This window comes from Vidua chalybeata, chromosome 1 (genome assembly GCF_026979565.1).
Source record: "Vidua chalybeata isolate OUT-0048 chromosome 1, bVidCha1 merged haplotype, whole genome shotgun sequence".
Taxonomy (NCBI): domain Eukaryota; kingdom Metazoa; phylum Chordata; class Aves; order Passeriformes; family Viduidae; genus Vidua; species Vidua chalybeata.
In genome coordinates this window covers 40535106-40562474 of record NC_071530.1, presented here as the reverse complement: position 1 = coordinate 40562474, position 27369 = coordinate 40535106, and the positions used below count along the sequence as shown (strand labels likewise).

At 38.7% G+C, this 27369-nt stretch overlaps 1 protein-coding gene across 3 annotated transcripts in view; it reads right to left on the bottom strand.

The window, feature by feature from the left end:
* The window catches only part of RBMS3 (RNA binding motif single stranded interacting protein 3), a 701764-nt gene that overhangs the window by 240537 nt on the left and 433858 nt on the right, over positions 1-27369 (bottom strand). For all 3 annotated transcript variants that reach the window (XM_053943264.1, XM_053943265.1, XM_053943273.1), the window contains one exon: positions 16752-16843. In XM_053943264.1, coding sequence (XP_053799239.1) covers positions 16752-16843 — 92 coding nt within the window. The remainder of the gene's footprint in view (positions 1-16751; positions 16844-27369) is intronic.

Below are 27369 nucleotides of genomic sequence, written 5' to 3'. Positions count from 1 at the left end.
TTCCTTTGCCTTTGCTAAGTGTCCAGTGCTCCCTGAAAGGTACTGCAATCCAAACAAAAATGACCAACAATTGATAGTTTCCCCTTTTCCAATGCTGAAAGAGTTCTGAAATCTTTTTAGAGTTTGCAGAATATAGGAAAGAAAACTTCAGTGAATGATTATATCATGCAGAGAAGGACTTGAAATCTTGCATTAATTCAAAGCAAAGGTTTATAATGTGCAACACAAGATGCTCACCCATGTATGCTGATTTACAAATTTTACTTCCCAAGTGTTTTTCTACACTATTATCCTTAAGTGCCATAGCTATGGCTACATGTCAGCACTAGACTGAGATTTAAATTGATATACTATGACTTTGATTTAAAATGCAACTTGATGCAACCAAGAGTAGAGCTAGGCCAAGAAATGCTTTTGCTGATCTAACCCACACTAAGTGACACATAGAACAAATAGAGCATCTCAACATATCCAACAGCAATCTACAAACTCACTGAGTGAGGGAGTCAGACACAGACCTTTAGGATGCTGGTTAATGAACTACTGAGGCTCTTCAGAGGCAAAAATAAATAAAAAAGGAAAATCAATGATTTCAAAACAATTTTAAAACAAAAAATTTGGAACTCTGCATTATCATCCAACTATTCTCGGAAACATTAATAATGCTGAAGCAGGTTGAGATGCAGTCAATACTCAACATAAAAACAAGGGAAAAAACAAAGCAGTACTTAAATAAATGCTGTACTCATCACTCACTGCTCCTCCTGAGTCCCAGACTACAGTAACTGGCCTGACAGCATGGTAACCAGATCTGATGTAAAAGATCTTTATTATATATACTTATCTGGCGGCACTGACTGAAGGTGGCAGACAGTATGTGAAGGAAAGATGAGCGCATAATGGGAATGCGGTTCCCCAGATCCCAGAAGGAATAAAAACCTGTAGCGATCAAGGTAAATCAAAGCCGAATGAAAAGAAACGCTCACCTCATTTAGATGCAAATATATCCCGATGCCACTGCACGCCACCTCTAAACAGTATCTCACAGACAGTATTACTTTCATTGTACCAACAAATGCCTGTCTTTGCTCTAATAATGTTCTCTTTGATGCACATGCTGTGTAAGAGTTAAGGCATATTTACATTCAATCAACAAAACTTCATCAGCACAGTGAGATGAACAGAGATCATATCCATAGCCCACATCTGACCTTTTCACCGCTCTCTCCCTGAATGCACGCGTGAGGCAGGCAGGCGTGCACATGCACACCAGCAGAAACCAGACATAATGCCTGAAATCAACTTCTGCCCAAGGCATCCTGATAGTTTCTCCTATGGTAAGTATTTTATTCACTTCAAACACTAGATTTTAATTTGTAACTTCCACAGAGCTATGCACAGGGTTGGTGCTCAGGTAATGAGCATTTAATGGAATTAGAAGAAGGCAATAAATAAAAAAAAAAAAAACCTCACATTTGTTAAATAAGTGCATTACCTTTAACTGAAACCACATATTTAGTAAATTACTTATTTACCAATTCACAACATTAAGCCAGGTTCATGACCTACTCATCACAGGCCTGTGCATATTGCAGGACTTTCACCCAAAACCAGGTTATTACACATCAACCACCTTTCAGAATCCATCCACATGAATATTCTTCTCTGAAAATACATGTAACGATTTCAGTTTAGTTTATCATTCACTAAAGGAAGGATAAATCAGCAATGTATTACTATGACGCAATTTGTTTATGTGTCTTGACCTTGCAAGTTTTACACAGTTGGACCTTGATCAAATCTATCATTCAGCATCTAGAAATAAAATCTTTATACATACAGTGAACAGCAGAAGCTAATAACACTTTTGATGCTACAGCTTCATCTTAACAAACACAGGACTGCAAGAGCAAACTGCATTGGTATAACAGGCCAAACTGTAATGGTATAACAGGGCACTGGATGGAAAGCTTCAGTTACAATGGCTTCTTTCTTACATTCTGCATAATGTGAGAAGCTATTGACTTCTAATTTTAAGAAAGCACATTAATTGTGCCTTTTTACTTTGTTAGGACTGGTTTTGAAAATTCTAAGCTGTCTTAAAACAGCTAAAATAATGTATACTGCTTATACAAATCCGTTGTGGTCCTCTTTTGGAAGGGGTTCTTGAAGAAACTGCTGGAACCTCAGCTGTGATTTAGGTCCCAGCATGCCTCAGTTGCACCTCAATTCAGCTCTTCAGATTTTTGAGGGAGGAGGTGGTTCATGGATTCAGCAGATCAAAGTGCACATCACTGACTGTGGCTGATAAAGAGAGAGTCGCCCAGAAGGCCAGATGCTTAGATTTTGGTTTCAGCTTGATGGGCCAAGCTGACATCTGGGAAAAATTCTGTTATCTCAGCTTTGCCTTCAGGCTTCAAACTATCCACAGCAGGCATGGAGGACCTACACTGAGACACAAAAGTTTTGTGGAATCATTTAATATGGATATTTTCCTCTTTTTGAGACTTGAGTTTTAAAGGCAAACCTGACTCCCATTCCTAAATTCTTCCAGAATGAAATCTTGCACCATTATCACTAAGGGTGAAAACCAAAGTTTGTTGCTTGTTCTCAAAGAAAAAAGTTTTCGGTTGTTTTTGTTCTTACTAATATGTTAAGGAAGGTCAGTTACATTATTGATGACCAAGAAGAACAAAATCAAATATTTGAGGTTTCTTTGCCAAATACATACTACCTTGAATTATTCTTTCTAAAACAAAAACTAAGAAAAAGTGTGAATGGAATTAAAATTAAAAGATCAACAGAGTTCATTTGTTGAACAAAAGTCTTCAATACATTCCATTTCTGCTGCAAGATAAAATAATAAGCAGAGATAACACAGTGAAGTATTTTACACAGGTGGAATATTAGCTAGGGACCAAGACTGTCAAAATCTTGAAACAATCCAGCAAAACTTTCTAACAAAAGCCTTTATACTCATTATTGCCAGCTGAATACACGTGTTAACTTTGCATTCAAAATATAGGTCTATATTTTAAATCAACTAACTTCAGAACCACAAAAGACTGCTACATGACTCTGAGCAATCTTGGTTTTAAACATAATTAGAAATGGCAGTACAACAAGGCTGAGGGTCATCTGAGTCATCCAAACTTCCAGATTTGACCTCACAAAAATTAAGTTCTGCCTTAAAACAACCAAACTTGATTCCCTGAAAAATATTTGTACATATATCTGTCATCTGGATATTTATATTGGGATACCAAGATTTCAAAGTTGTCTAAAACAAATATTAGAGACATATATCTCTAAAGTGCATCTCTCAAGAGTACCAATTTGAACAGAGTAGATCATTCTCTTAACAAACATTTTGCACATCTCAAGGTTTTCCTCTACATAATATTTATGTGAACAGTAATTCTGACAAAAAAAAAAAAAAAAAAAAAAAAAAAAAAGACCACAACACAAACAACCAAAAACATGAAAGGAGAACTAGAACTCATTTGCATCTTATGGCTCTCTACTTTAGGCCTATATTTCTCACCATCCTATCTTCATGTTAAACCTTTTAGCTGTGAAGTATCTGCCTAGATAACAGAGTTTGTGGTGGCTGCTTTTTTTTTTTTTAAAGGTAATCCTTAAGGTAATAAAAACCTGCCAATTTCATGGAACCTAATACTCATTTCTTAAAATGTGAGATTTTATCATAACTGAAGCAAATGTTCCCATGGGGCAAAAATTCCAAGATTTAATATGCTAGAAACCCATCTATCCCCTATTGCTAATTTCTTATATTCACTTTTCTTTGCGAAATGCAGCATTTTGGGAAGCATTTAAAGTTTAGAAACACATAAATATAACTTACTTTCTATATCTCCTATTTGGCTTACTATATTTTTGGAATTATACATGGCTAGAAATTAAGCTCTGGGACACTAAGCCTTTCCTAGCACAACTCAAGATAACCTGGGGTGTCACATTTATGGTGTTAAACAGCCAACCAGTTGGTATACTCACTAAAGACAAGTTGAAGAACAGATCTTTAGCTATGAAGGTTTGCAAACACTTGTGGCATAATTTTAAAACTTGTGTTTATAAAATATAACATCTGCATTTGACTCTAGAGCTGCTAAGGCATTCAGAAGTTTAATTGAGCAAATGAAATTTAACAATAGAATATGCAAAACAATGTAGTTCATACACCTGCTAAAAATCAGAATGTCTAATGCAAACTCTACAGTGCCCATCAATTGACTAAAAGGCAGCAAAATTATTACAAAATATTACAGCACTACAGACTCTCTGAAAAATAGCATACAGCTCCACTCAACAAGATTTAAGAAAGATGGATTTTAAATAGAAAATGTATAGAAAAACACTATCAGTCAGTGGAATAACACAAGAAAAAATGTGAATATCCGAGAAAAGAGACTTTATCTGCCTGTTGCAACAGCACCACTCAGCTCAGACCCAAAACTGCAACAGGATTGTGATAAGTGTGAAGGAACGATCTAAAAAGAATGTGTTATATTCACAATAGCAAAAGGAAGGATGCAAATGTGGTATCATTCTGCTTTCCCGATGTTTTATGTGGATTGACTAGTGTGGAAAAGACTAAAGTGAAAGGACTTCACTTACGTGGGAAGAAAGGGGGACATTACAGAAGTAAAAACATTTGTCAAGTCAAATACCACTATTAAAAACTTCTAAAATATTAAGTTAAATACCAACACAATGGGTTATCAAAGAAATACCAGCAAAGAGGCAATAAATAGTATCTATAGCTATTATTCCATGACTGATCTGATCTATGGACTGCTAAGACCAAGTGACTTGAGAGTGCTCTGTTTTGTGAGTGGTTTCCGTCAGAGTGTTGCAGGTCTCAGCTACTACACTGATTCAAATGACCTCTCAGCAAAGAAATGGAGAAACCTTTAGTAAAACCCACTACAGCAGATAAAGTACTAGATGATGCTCCCAGCAGGAAAGTGCCGAAGTTGCTACATTTTCAGACCACGTCCTTGAGGTAAGTCTGCACCAGGCTTCCCAGATCAAAGACAGCCAGCACAACAGTCACTTAGAGGAGTAACCAATGTAACCCCTGTAACCAATCTAATTGCTCACTGACATAAAATGTTGAGTCTCTTCAAGGTATCCCTCTAAGCCAATCTGGAAATTACTTATATACTCAAGAGAAGTAAATAGCATGCAACAATGCAATCATGCAAGATGAAACCATTTATTTGAACTTCAAGGAAAGCAAAGCAGAGTCTGCATCCAACACTCCTTCTTAACATATGAAGTCTGAGTTCAAGCAGACTCAGAAGATTTATCATGCAAAAGACAGCCATTATGTATTTGAGCTAATTAAATTTTATTCTGAAAGGGAAGCATTTCCATTACTCTAAGCTCAGCAGCCTCAGTAAAGAGGGCAGGGCAGCAAGAGCACTGCAACCCCATTACAGCCAGATTTCAACCTGGTTTGGATCAGTTCTGGCTCCTTTACCAAACCCATGACTTTACCATGTGCAATGTGCCATGCAGCAGGAAGGCAGGCTGATGTGAATTAGGTCATGCTATTAGGAGTGGTGACCTTTCACTGATGAACAGTTTTTAAGCAAGGGAAAAGATTTTCTGGAAGCTAAGACACTGTGAAAACCCTCACTTCACTGACTCCACATGCTGCTTTATGCTACATCCCAATAATAAAGCAACACAGACATATAAATGATAGTTCTGGCTTTCCATAACAAGCTATAATTGGAGTAGGTGACTAGGAAAATGTTTAGATAAATGGTGGGATCATAACCTTTTATGCAAAATGGACAAATAAGTTATGGAAATATCTGGGAAACCCTGAGGCTGTGTAGCTATACTGCAAGCTGTAGGCACAGTTAAAGCAGACAGTAAATCACTAAATCTCGTCTCAGAGTTTACAGTTTTGTTGTTTTTTTTGGAATTTTTTGCCAGGTTTTGCTGACAGATGGAAAAATACTGACTGATTATGACCAAGATTTAATTTACCTCCAATTTCCTTCCTATTTCTACAGCACATGTCTAAAAAAAACACATACTATTTTATTTTCAGGGCTTAGAAGTATTATTAGCAAACAGTCAGACTCCAACAGCACATATTATGAAAATACTACTGCAATACTTTTCGCTACTCATGAGAATCTCATTATATTATAAAATTTTCTCACTAATATTTCTAAATTATCATCTATAAATGTAGGCATACATTGATATAAATATAGTTTCTTGAACACTTATCAACTAGTCATGCACAAAGTAAACCCCCGTATGTCCATGCACAAAGAGACAGAACTGTGATACTGCACTGGAACAGCATCACCTACCAACTAAGTGAGGTAGTAAAGTGCCAAAGATACCTTTGAAGATGGGGAAGCCTTTCTTCAAGGTGTCTTCTCTTTCTTTACCTGTCTACCAACTGAATTTAAAGACCAAAAATAATTTAGTTGCAAGAAGTGACGTCTGAGACACAGAGTTCAGTCTCAACTACTAGAAAGGTATGCTCACTTGTTCTGAGGAATTCAAAGCCCAACTTTCTAGCACCAAGCCCTAATTATCCCAACTCCAAAGTTTTTTGCTAGAAACGAACACATATTTTCCTTTTTGAATTGTGGTAAGAATACCAGGATAGAAGATGACTGACAAGTGGTAATCATTGAACACAGCCCAGTTTGTTACTTACTGGCATCCAGATAAACAAAGCTGTATCCATTTTAACAAGGCAAAAATATACCTCCTACCAAATACCATATCCATATTCTAACGATGTGTTCACATGGGGGAGGTCCAATTTTTCCAATTACAAAAATGTCTTTACAGCTGCTTTCATCAAAGTTTACACTGTTCTCTTTGGTTTTTGAGAGCATAAAGCTGTGAGGAGCAGTAGAGAAAATAGCTGTTGCACCTCCATTAAGGCAGTGTAAGGGATGTTTTTGGTAGGCGTAAATCTCCCTGACGTACTCAGTAGATACCTTTGGGAATCACTGAAAGATTCCACCTACCTACACAGTGGAGGAACTGGCAATTTAGGGCCCCTAGGTTCTTGTATGTGTCCACCATTGTGAACTATGACTAATAAAATGGCTAATATTTTCTTCCATGAGCTCTAGAGAAAGCAGAATATTAATATAAATCTCTCCTAAATAAGGATTCATTGCACAGCATGACATCTGCTGCAGTCCTTTCCTCAGTTTAGATATGAAGGCATGTGCTGCAGCATTGCTGGTCACATCATGCCCAAGCAGTGGGTGCAAGACAAAATGCACAGTGGTGCTTCAGTAGCCCCTGGCAAGAAGAAAGTCCTCAAGCCTGCTGATAGAATTGGCCAGATATCGATCCATTGGTGGCATCAGCTTGAGGTATTGTTCATCAACATGACAGATACAAATTAATCTAATATTTAAGGAAAGTTGTGACCAAACAATTCCAGACTTTAAGGCAGTTATTTATAATGCCTTATTCATACAGAGATGGGGGGAGTTGGGTATATTTCCTTTTGACACACTGAACACATGTCCTTGTACTTGGGGTTATACTTCTGTTCACTTGCTGCTTTCAAAGGAATAGCTCTGTTACATTTTTTTAACACTTCAATTATTTCTGGGGTATATTTTTCTAAAGCTGACAGTTCTTATTTTAAAAATTGATCTTCCTAGGTTTAATCAAATATGTGCATTTATCCTTGTGCAAAATGAGGACTGCCTTACAAAGTACCTGATACCAGCCAAATGTACTGTGTCGTCTCTGTGTCCATTTTCCCATTTCCCAGGCTGCAGCACTACACAGCATTAGCAATACTTGCCTCATTTCCAACATATTGATATAAAATGACCCTCTAAGCTTCCTGTCAGCTCTGCTCTCATATTACAAAGCCACTTTAATACGCTTCACATTCATTACTTAGCAACTGCTCCTTGCTTCTAAGAACCACATCCTTATTGACGCACACATATCCTGGCACATCTTTCTTAAAACTGGAAACAGAACAGGGATTAAGGGAAGTTATGATTGCATTTTATAAAATCGTAAGTGCAATGAAAAGGATTCATAGGGAACAAGAGCCTTCTGTCTTTCCTGATACAAGAATTAGCAAGCAATCAATGAAATCTACATTGTAGGTCTAGAGCAAGCAAAGGAGATGGATCTTTGAAGAATATGAAGTTAAACTGAAGAATTTCTTATGGCTGGATATTGTGCTGCCAAAATTTTAAATGCAAAACAGGCAGCATAAATTGTTTATTTGGGGATGGGGAGGCAGTTCTACAAATGACTATTCAATACAAGCTGAAGAAATCCCAAATTGCAAATTGCTAGAGGCTAAGAGACGGCTCTGGGGAAGTATCCTCAGATGCTTGTCTGGTTCTTGTACTCCTCTGCTGGCACATGCTATCGTGCATTATCAGAAAGAGAATCTGATATCAGAAGGAACTTTATTCTGGTCTGGTATGGCCAGAATGGATTTTACATTCTTATATCTCTTACATTTATTTTGAAAGCAAATTTATCATGACTACAAATAGAATTCAGCTGTTCATGTCATCATTATCTCCCTTTTTGAGCACAAATATATAAAGGGAAAGGACTAAAAAATTCAGTGAGCTTCCATTATGACTCAGTATGTTGCATGTAGCATAAGCACAGCCTAATTTCATATTTTTATAAAAAGGAAAAATAGAGGTTCCTATTATAGTGACAAAAATGATCATTCATTAGTGAACAAATCTGCATCTAAGCCAAAATTTAGTTAGATTACAGCCAAACTACTCAGACATGTCAGTTGAATGGGAGACAGTCATTAATAAAGAAATAACAAGCAGAGTATTCACTAATACAGTAACATTTAGATATTCAGAGGGAGATGCATAGCTGCACAGGGAATATCTATGCATATTACTGGTAGATTTGTGTTTACTTGTAGAGTGTGCACCTGTGAATTTCCAGGCTGATGAGCTGTTATACAGGCATTCACATAAACTCAGAAGAAATGCCACTGAAGTTTGCACACCTGCTTTCCAAATCAAACCAAATAATCTGAAAGTGGCCTGGTTTTCACACAAATTGCATTGCTTTGTTGAAGCTGTGTTTCAGTCCACATTAAGCAGTACCCCAAAAAAGCATGCGCATATCCTCCTGCTGGTGGTCACATGAATCATCATGCTAGATACAATGAATTTTTGCTTCTCACCTTACAAAAGCATTGTCCTCAGGCCAATCTACAGAAGAACATAATTAAATGATATGTCACTGAAAGGAAGGATATGTCCATTTTCTACCAGAGTAATATTTTCTAAAACCACAGCTTTTTGAACATTTCAGCATTCACTAGGTTTTTCCTGGTGAGTAAAGCTGTGCTTACTGAATTTAGAACATAGTTCTGCTCAGTCTGAGCTGCAGATTCCCAAGCTGCATAGTTGTGGTCAGATAACTCTTCTGTGGGGCGTTTGGAGTTTCCTGAGTATGGAGGCAAAAAAGAATTAATCTGACTCCAGTGTTTAACTCATTTGCAGGACTCAGATTTCCTCTTCTGCAAACATAAAGGGTTTGCAAAGAGTGTGTGAGAGCTTCCAAGATGTATAGCTATGTGAGTGCTAAAGATAGGGAGCCCCATTCTTCTCCCCAGCTTAGATTGCCAAAGCACTGTGGATTTCAGCTGTATTATTACCAATTCAAATGTGTTCCAAGTCAGAGGAAAGTCAAGAACAATGTGTATTTATGAAAAAAGGCCAACTCTTGTTTGGCTGAAGTTCATAACCCGAAAAGAACCCAGTAATTCCACCATTCTTCAGCCTAAAAGTTGGCTACATTTTTCACTTTCAGCATCTGTTCTGTGGTGCAAAGCATTAATAGCACGGAGGTGGATATATTTACTGATTGTTTATATTTTAATTTTCAAAGGCAGAGGAATGTTTTAATGCTAGATGAAGTTACAGTATATAAAAAAAATAATCAAGTAAATCTAGAAACTAAAGCAGCACTTGAAAAGGGAAGGAAAATACCACGGCCAGGTCTACCTGAGGTGATAGCTAGAGAATAAACATGACTGTGTGTGCTGTAAGATTTTCTAAGCTAACTTAGTGGTTAAGAAAGATGCTGAACTACAATTTTTGGGAGCAACGGAACACAGTACTGATCTAATTCCTCTCAACTGGCCAACAGTAAAGTTCCATGGACTTTCAGAGAGTAGAATTATGTCAAGTTAAGCACTTCTGAAAACCCCCAAAGAAATTATTGTTTCTAATTTTGGCAGGTGTGGTTCAAACACTGTCGATGTGCATACCCTCCTTGATGCTGATCTACATGTTTTTAGGAGAAACACGTGCAAGTGTGAAAGGACTGCTGGATTTTAGTACCCACAGGATAACTTGATGTTCTTTCAAGAATGGCTCTAGCTAATGCATTCTATATTGGCTTGTGAATGCACATCTAAAAGCAGGAAAAGGATCTTAAGATCATTTCACACTGGCTACCATACAGTTCTCAAGTAGAAGCATAAAATTTACAAGGCTAGATAAGACTAGGAAGTCCTTCCATTAATGTCATGTATCTTTGCTATCACCCCAATCTATCATTGTTTGTGCAAAGCTGCTCATTGCTTTAGTCTTGATTGTCTAGGACACTCATGGGACAATGTCGTCTGCTACTGCAGATTTTCTGAAATTTAAAGTTAGCCCTTTGCTGGCACATCTGTGATTTGAATCCTGAATTTAGACAGTGTTTCATCTGGGGAAAAAAAAAAAACAAACAAACAAAAACCCACAAAAAAAACCTTCCAGGTTTTGAAAGGCATATCTTCCTAAGAAATTTTGAGATAAAACCTAATATAAACAAATAATTTAGCATCTTGTTAATGCTCTTGCTTTGTTAATTATTATCCTTTAAGTAATGGAAAAAATATCCTAGATTTACAAAACCTGAAAAGGCCAGCTCCATCTGGGAACCTCATTCCCCATCCCAAGAGTAAAAGATAGTTTATGAAAAACAGAGGTAAGCAGGCAAGAGAGGATGAGGACAGCACGACTTTGATAAGCAGCAGTACATGAAACTTGGAACTTCCAGTTAGTGCTTCTGCAGGACACCTTTGGTATGGCTGACTTGGTAAAAGAAATCAAAGGAGAGAGACACTTGCATGTATAATTTCCAAACCTAAATTGAACTACCTGTCATTTCTTTTCAGCTGTAACTTTCCATTCTCATTGAACCCAGGACTGTTATCAATTCAGGTCAGTACTGGTCAGCCAGCATGACCAATATAGTATATACGTGCAAAAGCACAGGGAGAGAGGGTGCACATTTTTGGAAGACGAGAGGACAGCTCACTGGAGAGTGCTCCATACACGTACAAGAGTTGTGCCAAACGTCTCTGACAACTGTTGCAGCAGCAGCAGCCTATGCCTGGCTGTGCAATTCATTCAGAAACGATGTGGAAGGTGGCCAGCACAGCCATATTCTCAGCTTCTCCTACACTGCTGAGCATGGCCAGGTTTCCAGAGACACCAGCTCCTGCTCCAGCAACAAAAAACAGTGTTTTATAAATCACCGATACAAATATTAGACTTCATAGAACAGTTCGCTGGGGATGGGATAGCTGATAATTAAAGCACAGGAGTAAAACAAAGCCTGACAATTTCAATATTGAGCTCTAAAACTCCTAGAATCCCACGTTGGTTTCAAAAGGAAGGTTAGCTCAGTCAACCAAAAATATTATCAAAAATTCGACCAACCAGTATCTTGAGGTTTTGTTAGCTAAAATTTGCAGCCATTTCAATCATGAGTTAGGAAACCAGTGTATTATGCGTATAGGACATATTTCATATTTTGTATGGACAGCATTCTTATTATTTTCATGAATTTTTAAACTGCAAAAACAAACAAAACTTTTCATTAAAAAGATAAAAAAGCATTGGAAAGAAGGGTTTTCATCGGAGTGTTTTCATTTTAAGGATGAGCCCTTTAGAGTATTGGTATCTGACAGAGGAAAAAAGGGGAAGTAATTTAAAAATAAGAGAATATGAAGCTAAAAAATAAGCAGACAGAACTAACTTATTTGGTCAGCTGACTCATACCAGAGCAATGCTTAAAACCTACGCAAAGGTCTGGAAAATAAGTAAGGTTTTCTTCTGTGGGATTTCCTTTTCCTTGTTCTTGTAGAAAATCTGCCTATTTAACTATACAGCAACCAGCTCTCTATTCCTCTTTAGAAGCTCTTGTGCTTGGCTCTGTTCTGTGGGAAATAGCTCCCTTTTTTCTTTCACCTAGATGGCGATTACTCCCTGTATTTAAGCTTCTGCATGATGGAAAGATGAGGAAAATATCACACAAGAAAGAAAATCACTTTCTGCAATTCCCTTGTGGAGGAAAACACATCAGAGCCTACTGGCACAGCCCTTTCTCAGAACCAGTTCCTGCAGTGTACTCTCTGGATGGCAATTACTGCAGCAGAGTAGTCAAGAAATGATTCCTTGGACTTAGACAACTGCCAGTGCTAATTAAATATTCCTTCAATATCCGCATTTTTCACACAGGTCTTAAGGATGTCTAAATGCATTATACGTACAAAAAGAAAACCCAGAAAAGATACACAAGATCAAATACATTTTTCATCTTTTTAAAAGCAGGACTGAAAACCCTTCCTTTGTGAATGCATTTGTTTCAACAGGTTTGATGGGCTGCTAGGTATTAAAGAAGCTATTAGATACTCTGCAAGAGCCTACCTTCACCTGAACTTTCACATTATGCAATCTTACAGCAGACTAGAACTGGAAATAAAAAATGGTAGAGAGGACCCCAAATGTCTGTGAAGGGATAAACTGATTGCACAGTTCAACTGCAAGCTGACACAAGCTCAAAAGCTCAAATTTATTTATTTAGACAGCAGACTTCTATTGATTTTTCAGGTGATTTAGACTCCTTGGCATCATTAAAACTTACATATAAAGTAGATTAGGAAGTGTCCTCATGAATGTGTAATTCTAGGTGAAGGACTATTGCAAATCCCAAGAATAGATGTGTCTACAGATTTTATTAGAACACTGATACATTTTTCATGTGTACTAGGCTTCTTTGCCTACTTGTCTGAGCCAACACCCATATTACTAAGATTCTCCTTATTAATTTTCCATATTCTGTCTATAATATTTTTCTAGGAAATGCAGGAAAGGAGCATCTGGAAAAACCTAAACTGATATATAAATCATGCACATAAGCAATGTTTTTTTTCTGTCATGTTTCTGTGGTCCCTAGCACAAAGAGACAACCAAATCAATAATTCCTGTGAGATTATCCAATTGTGTCGGTCATAGGAAGACAAACCCAAAAAAACACCTGGACTCTGCGAGCCTGACCAAGTAGGCACTACATACACACAAATGAATCTGCATGTCCAAAGGCACACAGGAAGCACACAGCAAAGTAAACCAGGCCAGCTAGGAAAATACCCCTCAGGAGCTCCATAGCATTCATTCTTCTCAATAAATGAAATGCTTAATAAGCACTTCTGAAAAAGATGGATAACTTAGATGAACATAGAACAGCAGAAGTGGTTAGAACTCCTGGTTCATGTACCTCTGAGAGAGAAATGCAAAAGAAGCCAGGTGACAACATCTGAGTGCAAAAGACTCACACAACTCTCCTGTGGGTGGGAGGTTGTGTGGGTCCTGTCCTTGTGTGGGTGCCTGTCCCACCAAGTGGGCCACATGAGACCTCATCTCCTCAGCTGCCACCACCACCTCTGCAGGCATACTACTGCTGTTCCTCTCCCTCAGCCCAATCCTCACCCGCCTGCTTCAAACCAGAACAAAAAGAGAAATTCAGACACGTTTAACAGCTGGGTTTTTTTTTTCCCTTTGTGGGTTTATGGGGTGTATTAGCCTCAATAGAACAAGTTTTCCAATACTGATGGGACTTGGAGCATCAATCCACCAGAGTTTAACCTTCTTCCAGAGGCAGCACTCTGAAACAAAATCAGCCAAAATGCTGTCCAAATTCTATAAAAAAAGAGGGAGGTGGCTGTATTTTAGCATCGATAAAATGAGTATATTTTACTCAAGTATCCACAAGATACTTCTGCTAGCCAACATGGACAGGGGTTCAGTTCTGCTTTTTGTTTTTCAAAGAAGATTCCTGGATTTCTATGAGAAAAATTATATTGTGTTAAAACTGAGAAAGAACCACTCTTTCCGAGCAAGAGCTCTCTCCAGGAAAACATCACAGACAATACCGACACTTCAGCATATTTTCTCTCACTACTGAAGAAGGCCAGCACATAGAAAGAGTTGGCCAATGCCTCTTTCACCTTTATTCAAAAGCATCCACAGCTAGACTGAGATTTTTTGACATTTGCTGAACACAGGTTACAGTCTGTCTCCTCTCTGGCCTCTACACGGGGCAGTTTCACTGCTTTGCAATGCAGAGTAAAGGACACTAATACTATGAAAGCATGGCACACAGAAGGTTTAGGGAATTTCTTCAGACTTAACTCTCTTTATTTTGATTTCATTTGAAAGCCACCATTCACCACTAATTAAAGCAGCTCTTGAAATAAAACTGCTCTCGATAAACTTCCAGAAATGCAGGTTAGATTATTGTTCTGCCCCTTTCCTCAAGCCTCTTCTGAGCCCTCGCTGTTAATTCTGACACTGGCAGGTAATGCTGTCTTTCAGTCCTGTTATGTAACTTGGCTTCCAACATATGCAAGAACTAACATGTTTCTCCAATAGATTTGCTTTCCCAGGCCCTGCCTTCTCGGCAATGTGAGGTACTTTGCGTGGAGTCATCTCAATTTCCTTTGAAACCTCATTTTTCTAAATACTTAGATTTTTTTCAGAGATAAGAAAAGTCAGTTGTATATTTATCTTGAGCTATCAGACACACTAAAAAGAATCTATCTGAGATTCCAGGCACCATGGCTAAATAATAAAAATACAGTCAGTCTTATGCAAACAAATCCCTACACACCAGCCGCCTAAAAATCTCACAGGGCAAAAAACTGCTCCTGCCACAGGTTCTCCAGAAAACAAACCAACCAAGGGCTGGTATAGCTCTTCCCACTCTGAAAACATCAGGCTTTGCTTTTAGTCCCTAAACATTGGACAATCCAAACCGTAACATTTTAAGTCACCATCTTTTCTGGTGTTTCCATGAATATAAGTACTGCAATTGTTCATTGTTCTGAATCCTGACAACCCCAAGCATAGATTTATCTTTCAATCCTATCTTTAAATCTATAATTTTAAATCTATAACTGTACAGTTTTATATGGATTTAGGTTTTTTTACAGATTTATATATAGATTTACTCCTTTCTAGAAAGGGCTATTTGATATCAATCATTAGGACAAAATATATCTCCTGTCTTTGTTTTTTTTTTCCCCACAGCTTGACTAATGCATCAAATTGCCTATATTTTAAGAAGGAGCTGCCATATATCTGAGAAATAAAACAGCACAATCCTTAGTAGAAGTTCACATTCTTCAGCTTGCCATCTTTTACCAATTTGAAGCAAATGTTTTTTATCACCATGTGTCAATAAACACTAAGAACCAATAAAACAGCCTAGCTTGCATTGTGGGACACTGTTAAACAGAAATACATTTGTGACATCCAGTTTCTTTCAGGCACAGTGAGTGCAATTCAGTAGAAGGCAAAAGAACCTCATTTACCAGCAACTATTTTTCTCCGTTAAAAAAAAAAAAAAAAAAAAAAAAACACCTAAACAAAACTATGCTTTTACTAAGACATCATTGAAAAACAAAGGTTTAAACCACCAACATTCCTTTAAGTAGAAATCTTCAAATCTGAGGGCTGTTTATTGGTTGATTTCCCTCTTTTTTGTAATTACCTGCTTGCTTTTGCTGTTTTAGGTTCTAGGACAGCATCATTTCTAGAGACACTAAGTCAGGCAATATTAAGTGCTTTTTGTGATTCTCAGGCAAGGCATTTTTAAAGTACAAAGCAACAGCTATTTTTGCTGGCTGACACAGTCTAGAGGCCAAAGACACATTATTCCACCTTCAGAAAGGCAACAGCTGGACCACATAGTGGTCATTACTATAACCCCTGTCTCACCATCAGCCCCTTTACCTGGGGATGAAGGACAATTCCAAGCCCAGAGTGACTGAGCTCACTGTTCTTGCTACAGCTCCTGCAGCCTCTGTGAACAGATGCCAATCATCTCCAGACAATCTTTAGCAACTATTCTTTCAGCAACCTTCTACACTTTCATTTATGTCCTCAAAATAAAAAAAAAAAATAAATAAAAAAAACACCTCAACAAGCAGGAGAAGCCAAACCTAGGCAGATCAACCAGATTTTCCTTATGCTCAGTCATTCACTCCTTCAGAGAAGCTCACCAGGCACATCAAAAAAGAGCAACTTTTCCAAAGCAAAAGAACCAAATGAAGACAACTTCAAGGTGAAGAAAAGGCAACTCTTTCACCCAGTACTTAGCAAAGGGCATTTCCAATGCTCTTCCACTTCAGTGCTCTGTCTTAAAACCCTCTCCAGTCAGAGGGGCAGAGGGGGAGTCAGAGCAGAGCCCATTACAGGAGACACAGCTCTCAAGAACACAGACAAACCATGGGATGAACAAGGTGCTGGAGCCAAAGGATTCGTGAATCTTTGGAATAAGCAATCCAAAACCTTAAGAAAAACAGGAGCAAAACAAACCCCTGGAAATTTAACCCAACAGTTGAAATAATCCTGCAATTACACAGTTCTTCTTACCTTTGCCATCTGCGCCTGCACGCCATTTGCTTTGAGAGATGCTACTGCTTTCTGTGCTGCTGCAGGACTGTCAAAATCTACAAAACCATAACCTGGAGAATAAAAAGATAAATATAGGTTTTCAGTATTATCCATGTGTATGAGCACAGATAAAGATTTTATTTTTTTAAAGAAGGAAAATCTTTCCATTCTCTCACACTGTCTCATAATCTTCCAGCAGCACTGCCACCACACCTCTATTTGTCACATCTTTTCTCCTGAACCTAGTAGGGTTTGAGGGAATGCAGTGACCTGAAGCTTCAAAGTGCCAGAAGATACACAGCAGAGGGGGAGTGCAGGCAGGTCTTTGTCTGTCCTAACAGACTAAACACCCCTGGCAGCAGAAGGGCACACATGCTCAGTGCTCTGGAGTACTGCCCCATCTCTTCCATAAGAGGAGGTAACATTTTGGACCTTCCTGGGATACAAAGCTACAGCTTGCAATGGCTGATTTCACAAGAAAAGACTCCTTCTCCTGTCCTTTAAAGCCATACAAAGATTAAGCTTCAGAAGAGGAGGGCAACAAGTCCGTACGGCAGGCTGGGGTCATGTGTGCAGGGGCAAGGAGAGCAGCCTTCCAGCAGGTGGGACCAGTTCAGGGAGAAATCCCAAGTGTGCTCTACAGGCAACTGCCAGATAGCTCTAGAAGATGGTGAGATAGCAAAATCTCAGCTTTGGTTAAACCACATCCCTTTCATCTCACTGCTCTCTCTGCTGGAATAAGGGACAGATCTCTGCCAGGAATTGCTTTGGGGTATCATCTGAACAACAGCATAGAGGTTAGATCTTAGGGATTGGCAAGGAATAATCATCTGCTTTTAAGTGGCTTTCTTACTCCCAGTATTTGCATTAGTTTAGTACATTAATCAGACAGTCACTTCCTATCTTCTCTTCCTACCTCTCCATTTTTTTCTTCCTTTAGTCAGCAACACCAGTATGTTCAAGCAAGCCCAGGGCTGTTATCCCTACTGGCTAGCAAAAACCCTGAAAGTTATTTTTACTTTCGTAAAGACATAAAGCAGGGGTAAGAAGACAAGGAATTGACTTTTCACAACTTTTAAAGCACTGAGCTCTCTCTGACCTTCAACAGCATTCAAATGTCTTGCTCATAAAGATTTCAACTGAATTAAGAAGATCTAAAAATCTCACCAAGCACCTATTTAGGCAGCTGCATATATTTCACAATCCGTCCAGGGAAAACCCTACATCTTATTAAGCAATTACAGCGCAGGTAGGCATGTGCTGCTCAGACAAGCTGTGGCCAAGGGCCACATCTTTGGCTTCTCCCTGGAAAGCCATATGGATGAAACTGAACCGCCTGAAAGCTTTAATAATATTAGCACAAGCATATTTATAGCTTCTTTGCAGACATCTCCCATTTACTAGGTCAATACACATCCTACAGGAGGCAACCACAGATATGATTTCCTGCTGTATCCATTTGTATTTCTTTTCCCAGCCTTTCTTCCTACTCCTAGGAGACTTCATTGCCATCATCTCTGCACCAAATCTAGGTATAAGATTGTGTGCTTGTTATCACCCTGCCCCTCAAATTACAAACATCTCTATTATTATTTTGGTATGCATACATTACTCAATGTAGGGGTTAGTCCAATCATGAAAGAATTTTGTGTACATGGATGTTTTTGTTTCTTGGCTAAAATCTCATCCATAAAGTTTTAAGAAAACTAAAAGAAGTAAGAAAAAAGAAACAGACTCTAGCAAAGTCAAGATCTGTACCTTTCTTTTCTTTTCTTTGCTCAGTTTTCTATTTTGGTTTGTTTAGTGGAGGGTTTCTTGTCATGGGGAAGACTGGGGAGATTTTTTTTTGATAGGCCATTACTACAGACTGAGGGACACTGCGATACAGACACTGACAGATTGAGGGACACCATGATAACAAATCTAATAAACACTAGAGTTTGATCAACTTGGGGATGTGAGGAGTGTTTGACCTTCTCTAATTCCCTCATTTGATTTTCCTTTTTTACTGCAAGCCACTTTTAAATCAGGTTGTCGTACAGCGCATTTTCCTTTGCAGTGCTATCCAAGCTCTCTTCCCACTACAGAGCAGCAGTAAAGCTGATGCTGCTTTGAACTAAAAAGCATGCTACAAGAGAGCAAGAGTTCTCCCTGGATTTCTCCAATGCCTTTGCCCTCTGGAAGAGAAACTTCTGGGAGGAAGAAGGAGATACAATTAGATGCAACTTCCAATTTCCTATATGAGAGATCCTGACAAGAAGCCAGAGCTGTCAAACAGGAAATGTGAAACATCTTGGGAAGTGATGGGATGGCTTGGATCAAACACTGAGAAAATTACTTTTTAGGACAGTAGAGATGGTCTTCTCATGAAACTAAATTGTTTTTATTTCTCACCATTTCCATGCCCAAAAATTAGGAGGTAAAAGTGCAAAAGTAATTTTAACATTGTCGTTAAAAACAGATAATGGAGTTAGATTTTTATATTTAGCATCAGTGTACAGTTCAGGTTTCATGTATGAAGGAATAGAAAGGAGATTATTTTTAATCTGACTTTCTAGACAGCACAGTAGTTATTCACATCTAAGTTAGTTTTGCTTGTAAATAAAAACCAGAATGTGTAACAATATTCCAGTGTTGTATCACAGATATCAGGTATATCTAGCATAATAAATTATTGAAGAGTAATATCAGTCCATAATATCTAAAACCACTAATATCTTCTAAGAATTTTTTCAGTGGGCACAAGGGGCAATACGACCATATCAGAGATCCAGTGGAGTCTCAAGACAAAAAAACCTCACATCTTTAGCTGCCCATTATGCATTCTAGTATTACTACTCCCAGTCTCACTGCAAAGCTGTTCTTTTTCCTTCCCTCAAGCTCATTTCCATTCCAAGTATCTTTTTCTAGCCCTCCCCCCTCCTGACACATCTCTCCACCACACACAGAACATCAGGACAAAATCACTCCATGGCTGAAAACCCGTCCAAAGAACATCAATCTGCCGCAAGGGAAGCCAAGTTCCCAGGCTGTTTCAGCATTCAAGTATCCTTACAAGAACCCTGCAATGCTATATAACAGAAAACCAGGCATGATGCCTTTTTGTACAGTTTCCGTTCTTCCACGTAGATGTTTATAGTCTATGTTAGTGACCTACAGTAAAATATTTCATTTGTTTATAGCCTCACTTCATTTTTTGTCTCAGGCACTAACTAAATAGTTTTGGTTTTTCTGTTTGGGTTTTGGGGTTTTGTGTGTTTGGGTTTTTTGTTGGGTTTTTTTTTATTTACTTGTCTGGGTAGATGAAATTTAGCCCTCATGAAAGCTAAAACTGGGTCTTGGAACATCCTCTCCAGTGTTCTCCAAAGTGTAAATGAAGCACCAAACTCCCTGTGCTGAGAGTCACTCCCTCCTGTCCAGGCTGTGGCTGAAGTGGGTTGTGCTCCCTGCCAGCAGAACTGGGCTGCTGTGGCTGCCCCTGGCAGGTGCGCTGTGGCTGGGTTTGGCTGCTCCAGCATCTATTTCTGCTCTGTTCCTTGGCTCCTCCTGGGACAAGGTAGGAAAATGGTTGGAATCATCTCCCGGGATGAAATTCAGATCAGGGTCTGCCAATTAGACGCTCCTCTAAGAAAACATTTAAATTTATTTTTCCTCCTTTAAAAACAAGTGCAAACCCCACCAGACTGTCCCTCTCCTAGACTCAAATTCCACAGTTTTTTTTCTTCCCTTTCCCCTGCGTTTTTATTGTGTTTTCACCGCCTTGTAAACATTCTGGTCAATGGATTATACATTTTTCCCCCCAAGTCTTTATGCAGAACATCATGAAAAACGAACTCAGATTCTAAACCAGGACCTTCAGACTGTGCTCACAAGAATCCATCACTACCACAGGAAACCAAAACCAAAACCATTTCCCCTTTTTTCCTGAAGCATCCTGACATTTTCCTTTAAGAACTCCAAACACAAATAAGGAAAGCTGTGCTGTCCCCTGATGCTTTGAGAGATGGGAACTGAACTTATCACTAACATGAACCCCTCACCTCAAGTGTACTTAGACTGAGGGTGACTTTGGTACTCCAATGCTACAAGTCCTCCAGGATCCTGAGGTTTTTTTGTAGAATGACATATTACAAGTTCCTACATGCAAGCACACAAAGAAACCCAGGACAAGACTATCTAGAATAATTGTTAAACCTTTCCTTTAAGAAATACAGTGCCTGTAATTTTGTACTGGCCTGATGCCATTAGGGCTAAATAATTAAATATAAAAAATAAAACCAGTATTTTTTTTTTTTAACCTGTGGGGGGAAGAAAACAGCTAAGCATCAGCAAACTCAAGTTTATAGCTAGCTGCAGTGTTACCCAAATACACTGGCAGACACTAAACATCTCCGTCTCCTATAACCTAAATGGCTGGGGGCCTCCCAGTCTCAGTTTCTCAGTTCCATAATTAAGCTTGGCAGCAGGTTCAAATGAATTAAAACTGAATGTCACTATTTCCTCAACAAATCCCTCATCCTTGTTTTTTTTTACTTGTCAGGAGAAGACCCGCAGAACAGCAATTAGTGGTAAGCAGTGCAGTGAAAAAGAACCAAGCATACACTAATTAGGTCACTCGCCAAACACGTTCATTTCATTGGCAGATTTAATCAATGTTTTCCTGAAATGTCTTAAATCTCCTATGCTAATTTAAAGTTTTGTTATTGTTGCTACTTTAAACACAGATGGGATGCCTGGAGATTTTCAATTGCTTTCCACAAATCCATTTCAAAATAACAACCCCTCATATAGTATATCATCAAAATTTCGGCACAGGTTTTAGGAAATGGCCTCTAATTTTATGCCAACATTTTTGTGCCTGCAAATACCTACGGCTGCAATTTTGTGGATTTAAGTAATTGCAGGTGTGTAGGGCTCTTAGAAATCAAACTCTGAATTGCCCTGATGGATCGGGTACTTAGGGGTAATGTCTATTTAAGGGACTGCCTGCCACTTGAGGTTCCCGTAACTCTTGTGAAGTGCTGGATGGTGGCACAGAGCAAAGGTGAGCTTCCCCTGGCACACATGGGCTTTACACTTCACCTCCAGGGAGCTCTGCTGGTATATTGACAGGAAAGAGAGCCTTGCTGCCTTTTTGGAGCATTGAGGCAGCTCCTCAGTCACTGCTGAAAGCAGCATTAGTTACTCAGAGTGCATGGGAACAGCAGTTTCGGGGTGTCCTAGCAGCTTGGTGCCCCAGTTAGTGCTTACAGCTAGCACACCAAGGTGCTTTTTTGCACGGAAGACACACCGTCGGGAGTCGTCATTGCTGTCGCCGTGGGAAAGAGAGCTGCCACGGCTGCTGAACTAATCTGCACCACACCAGCCTGCCCTGCCCTCCTTCCTGTCCTGACTGCACAGCCTCGGGTCCCTGCAGAGGCTCCATCCTTCCTGCTGGCGCTGCCCCCAGACCCGGCCCGCCCACGGCCCCGCAACCACCAATGGGTTTGAAAGGGCCGCATGCGGCCAAGCCACAGCTCGGCAGCCACCTGATCACCCAGGGTCAAAACAAAATGAAAAAAAAAAAGCCGAAGAGCAGAAGTGTGGTTTCCTAGAAGTGAGGAGCGGAGTACCCTGGTACGCTGCTGAGCTGGAGCTCTGCAAAGACAGGAACCTCTGGCAGGAGGCTGAGAAAGGAGAAGCCGTGACAAACGAGGGAAGATAAGCTGGGGATGGTGAGTTCTGAGCCTGACCCTGACATAAGGCCAAACACCACATCTGACCTCTGACCAGGTGCTGCTTTGAATCACTTGAATTCAAGTTAACCAGTACTCTCTGTTTTCTGGCTCCCACACATCCACACAAGCAGAGACAAGAGATGGAGACCTGACCCATCCAGCCAGGAGACTGGCATGGAGTCTGGGCACTAATTCAGCCAGTGTTCCTGGGTCAGTGACTGTGAAAGCACCTAAATACATGCATTGATGGGGAGCTCACACATACTGAGGAGCTCTTCTGGTTCCACTGATGCCAACAAACTCACTTCATCAAAAGAGTTAATGATTGGTTTCTGTAAGTTAATATCTTTGCTTCCTTCCTGACAGATGGAAAAGGCTGACTGTCCCAAGCAGCCCCCACTCCTGCCGGGCCCTCTGTACTAGGAGCTGACGTGGACATTTAAACCAAGTTCTGGCAAAGCAGGAACTCCAGCTCTGACATTTTCCCACATTGGAGAGCTTGACTTGGTCACAACGACTCCTTTTGGCAGCATAAGACGTGTACATTTTGCATAATATTACATAATAGTGGAGAAACTTTTAAAAGATGAACACAGATTTGCTTATGTGTAATTACTATTCCATTACACCTAAACTTTTTCCCTAGGTCTGATGCACCAGACAATTTGGAACTGCGCTTGCCACCAGCATACAATGTTCTTTTAATGTAAAAAAAGTTCCCAGTCCTTGTTTCTGACCATCTAGAATTCCATATATCAGACCTGAAATCCAGAACAGAGAAGACTGAGCATATCATACAGGTTTGGTCTTCAAGGAGTGTAGAGGTTGTTTGGACAAAAAGGAGGATAAAGTAATTTCAAGAAAAATTTCATCAATGTTTCTGCTAATGTTACTTAGAGACTGGAAATTAAAAACCACCCCCAAAAGGAAATGTGATGAGGGAGAGGAATACCAGCCTAGAGACGAGGCAGCAGTCAAAATTACTTGGTGAATTAAGAAATAATTAAATAGAATATATTTATCACAAATACCTGATTTTAACTTTATGAGATCACCTCCACATATCTATATATGCATACATTTGAAGACACAAGCATGAAGTTTTGACACAAACACTAGTATAAATACATATCTAAGCAAATATATAATAATCAAAGACATATTTCTCCTTCACACTTAGAAGAAACCACTAGAATCTCACAAAAGCCTATGTTAATTTGAGTTTTAAAGTTCACTTTTGCCCAGCAGTCATTTAGAGTCTCTTAACAGGCAGTGTTTGTTCTGACAGTCAGATAGTCTGCAAAGTAAGTGATTATGTAGTAATTTACTATACAATTTTCAGACATTGTTTTATGCTCAGATAAAGAATCAAATAAAAGTTTTATAAGCCTTGGAAAATTAGAGTTAGGAAGCAAAGAGGTTGAATTACCAAAACCAGCTTTTTCTTTCATTGTTCAGATTGTCCTAAAATATTCCTACAGCTCCAAATGCTCAGAGTAATAGTAAAATAGTCTACATCATTACTATTTTTAAATCTCTACTTTATAAAAATATTATCAGTGGCTAGAAAGTGGTGAATCGTCACCTTTTAATTAAAACAGCTAATATATAGTTAGAAAAATAATTGCAAGTGAAGACTCTTAAATGCAAGAAAGAAAAGATGGTCCCTTCATTTCAGATCACTCCCCAGAGATGCACCTACATTGTTAAGTATGCATATATAGCTGATTTTTTTGTTTGCTTTAGCTTGATATGGAAATACAGCACAAAACTGTCACTTTGATTATGTTTCTGCAGTGATTTCTTTTGCTTCTTGCATTTTTTGAATCCCCTTTATAACAAGAGAATTGCAGAAAACCAGCATTAACTAACAGAATTTTTAGAGATCTCTTTGCAAACACATTCTTAATTTGAACATTCAATTACTTTGAATTAAGCAGAGTGCATATGAATACAGGTTATTATTAATTGCATTGAGTAACTAATGATAATATTTTAATGCAAAACTGAAGTATGGAACTCATTATGATCTTTAAATGTATTTTAAACTGCTTATAAATTATTTTTGTCAATCTCTGGTAAGTAAAGGAAACAGTACAAAGACACCTACAAAATTTTGCTTTGTGGGAAAGAAGTACTTATACATCAAGTAAGTAACTATATGTATATGCATATTCATGTCTACTTTTCTGGAACTTCATGCTTCCAAAACCTTAGTCTCTGAAGGAAAAAAAGCAGATCTTAACCTGACAAAAGCTCTTTGTGAAAGATGGTTACAATAACAACTGTGAGGGGGAGAGGCATAAGGAGTTATGAATTTAGCAAGTACACCTATCAAGAAAACAGCATTGCACTTGAGTACCCTCTCTCAATTTACACTGCATTCCTTGCAATTCAGAACCCCAAAGACTGGCAAACTACAGAAAATCCTAGAAAGAGCACAAACGTAGCCATAAAAATCCAGATTTTGCAAGTGGCAGAACACAATTTGTTTATCCCTAACAATATGACAAATGTTTGGGGCCTTAAAAGTGAACCCACACGTGCATGAATACTTTAGGGTCCAGCACAAACAGAGAGACCTAAGACTTTCTGAGAATCTGTCAAAGAACAAAAATCTTGGTGAAAATGAACAGAGTGAAGTTGAGAAATATTTCCTGGTATTTGCTAACAGCGCTAACTTGGATTAATCACACAAAACCAATGATGGAAAATTCATTGCTCAAGTTACTAAATATGGACTGACTAAAGAAAAACCATTGTAAATCTTGCAGTGTCAGAAGAATATGAGATAAACACACTTTTCCATCTTTAACTTTCAAAGTAAATCTCTCCTCAAGTCCCATTGATTCACTGTCAAAATTCAAAATGAAGAGTAACTCTGTTTTTAAATACAGGGATAGCTTACATCTACAATTGCCATATAAACCTATGTATGATTCAACATTACAGTTATTTACCACCGTAACATTTTTAACAATACATTAGTTCTATAATGTAATCATTAAGTTTATTTTCACTAGATTTCTGTAGCACGAGACGTCATTGTGGCTTTGAAGCTGAGCTAAATTTCACACTTGAAGCAGTAATTGAAGAAAGCAGAATGTTCTCCCAAAGAAATACTGCAAGAGGAGTGCTTAGTTACATATTTATATAAAAGGGAAGGAAGGATACAATAGCTGTTTCTTTCCTTGACTGGAGAAACACTCAGTGCCTCACAATATTTTGTAATACCCAGAACAAAATAGCCAGAATTTGCAGTTTCAGATTTACATCACCTGCTCTGAGATCCAGTTACAGTATCAATTAATAGCTTCCCTGAAAAACTTGAAAGGAGCCCTTACACCCAAGACTGAAAAAGGGTTTGCTTTTTAAACTGCTATTTTTCATATTCACTTTCCTCTGATTACAGCGATGTCCAGATGCTAAAGTTTCAAAATACCACAAGAAAGACTATTTTCTCGGTATTTCCAGACAGCAGGAAACACTGACACTCTCATGAGAAAGTCTGCTCTTCTGAGGTTTCATGCTCAGTTATGCAGACTCCAGAGCTTTACTTAGCTTGGATAATGTTTGGGTAAGATATGAAACCAAATCTCTTGAGATTTGTCCATCACTTATTTTAGACCTGAGCGACTTGAGTAAAAAACCTGGTGTAGAGAAACAGTTTAGGAAAAAATCATTCAGCCATTACTTCTGAAAGCTCCCTGTGCCTGTGTAAAGCAACTGATTTTCTCTTCTAAATATTGGACCTCAGTTTATCCAAAGCTAAGCAAGTTATCCACCAGCTGTTCACCAAAAAGGCACATAACCTAAGAAACTATGAGACTAATTCCAGCTCCTGAGGACTAGTTAGAAATGAACATTAATACTGTTCTGCATCTCTCAGGGTTGGAATCTGGCATGGCATTCCAGCAGGCATTTATGGACAGACAAAACAGGATCTATGGGTGCTTTACTTCCAGTGCACCACACCCATGGAAGACAGCAGGGAAATACTGGGAGGGGGGAAATGAAATCTCTCAGCAGCCAACTCTACCAACACTCACTTTAAACAGTGATACTATTCTAGGAGGCAAAGGAGGATGTTGTGTATCACCCAGGGATCTTTGTCAGAAATGAAATATTCCATTCTCTTCTTCCCAACATTGGATTGCCCAGCAACCTTAACATTAAGTAACTGCAAATCCTTGCAAGTAGGAAGAAACAATCTGACAAGAGAAGATGCACTTGGTGATCACACTGTGATTACTGTACTTTATTAAAAATAATTTTCTTTTCAGTATGTTTTGACAAGAAAATAGAAAGCATCTTGTGCAGGCTTCAGGAAATATTAAAATAACCTAAGGTGATGAACATGCTATTATCCAGTCTGTTCCAGAGGGAGGATGCTCAAGTACTGAAATGGTTTTCATTTCAAATACACATTCATTTTCAAGACACTGCACTTGAAAAATTGGACTGTATATTTGTCACACAGTAAGCAGTGATAAAGAGCACAGCAATTTATGTTCTTCATGCAAACCACTTGTAATTCAGAAAACAACTATAGTTTCTAAAAGGCAGCAAAGTGGTAACACTTTCCCAAGAAAGTGAAATGTTTTTTTTCATGCCAGTTGGCCAATTCTAGCATGCCAACCTTTGCTGAGATAAACATTTTGGATAGCATGAAAAGAACTCCTATTCCAACCCATCAACACTCATGATGTCTTGGAGCTTTAGGCAGAGATGAGCAATACTTTCTGAATATTTCATATTTCTCAGAAAAGGATCCTGGTACCACCACCACCACCATCATGCTAAAATAATGATGACCTTTGAGCAAGAGGTCAATGTGCTTTCAAGAAATGACTGGTGGTAACAACCAGCATTCCACCACT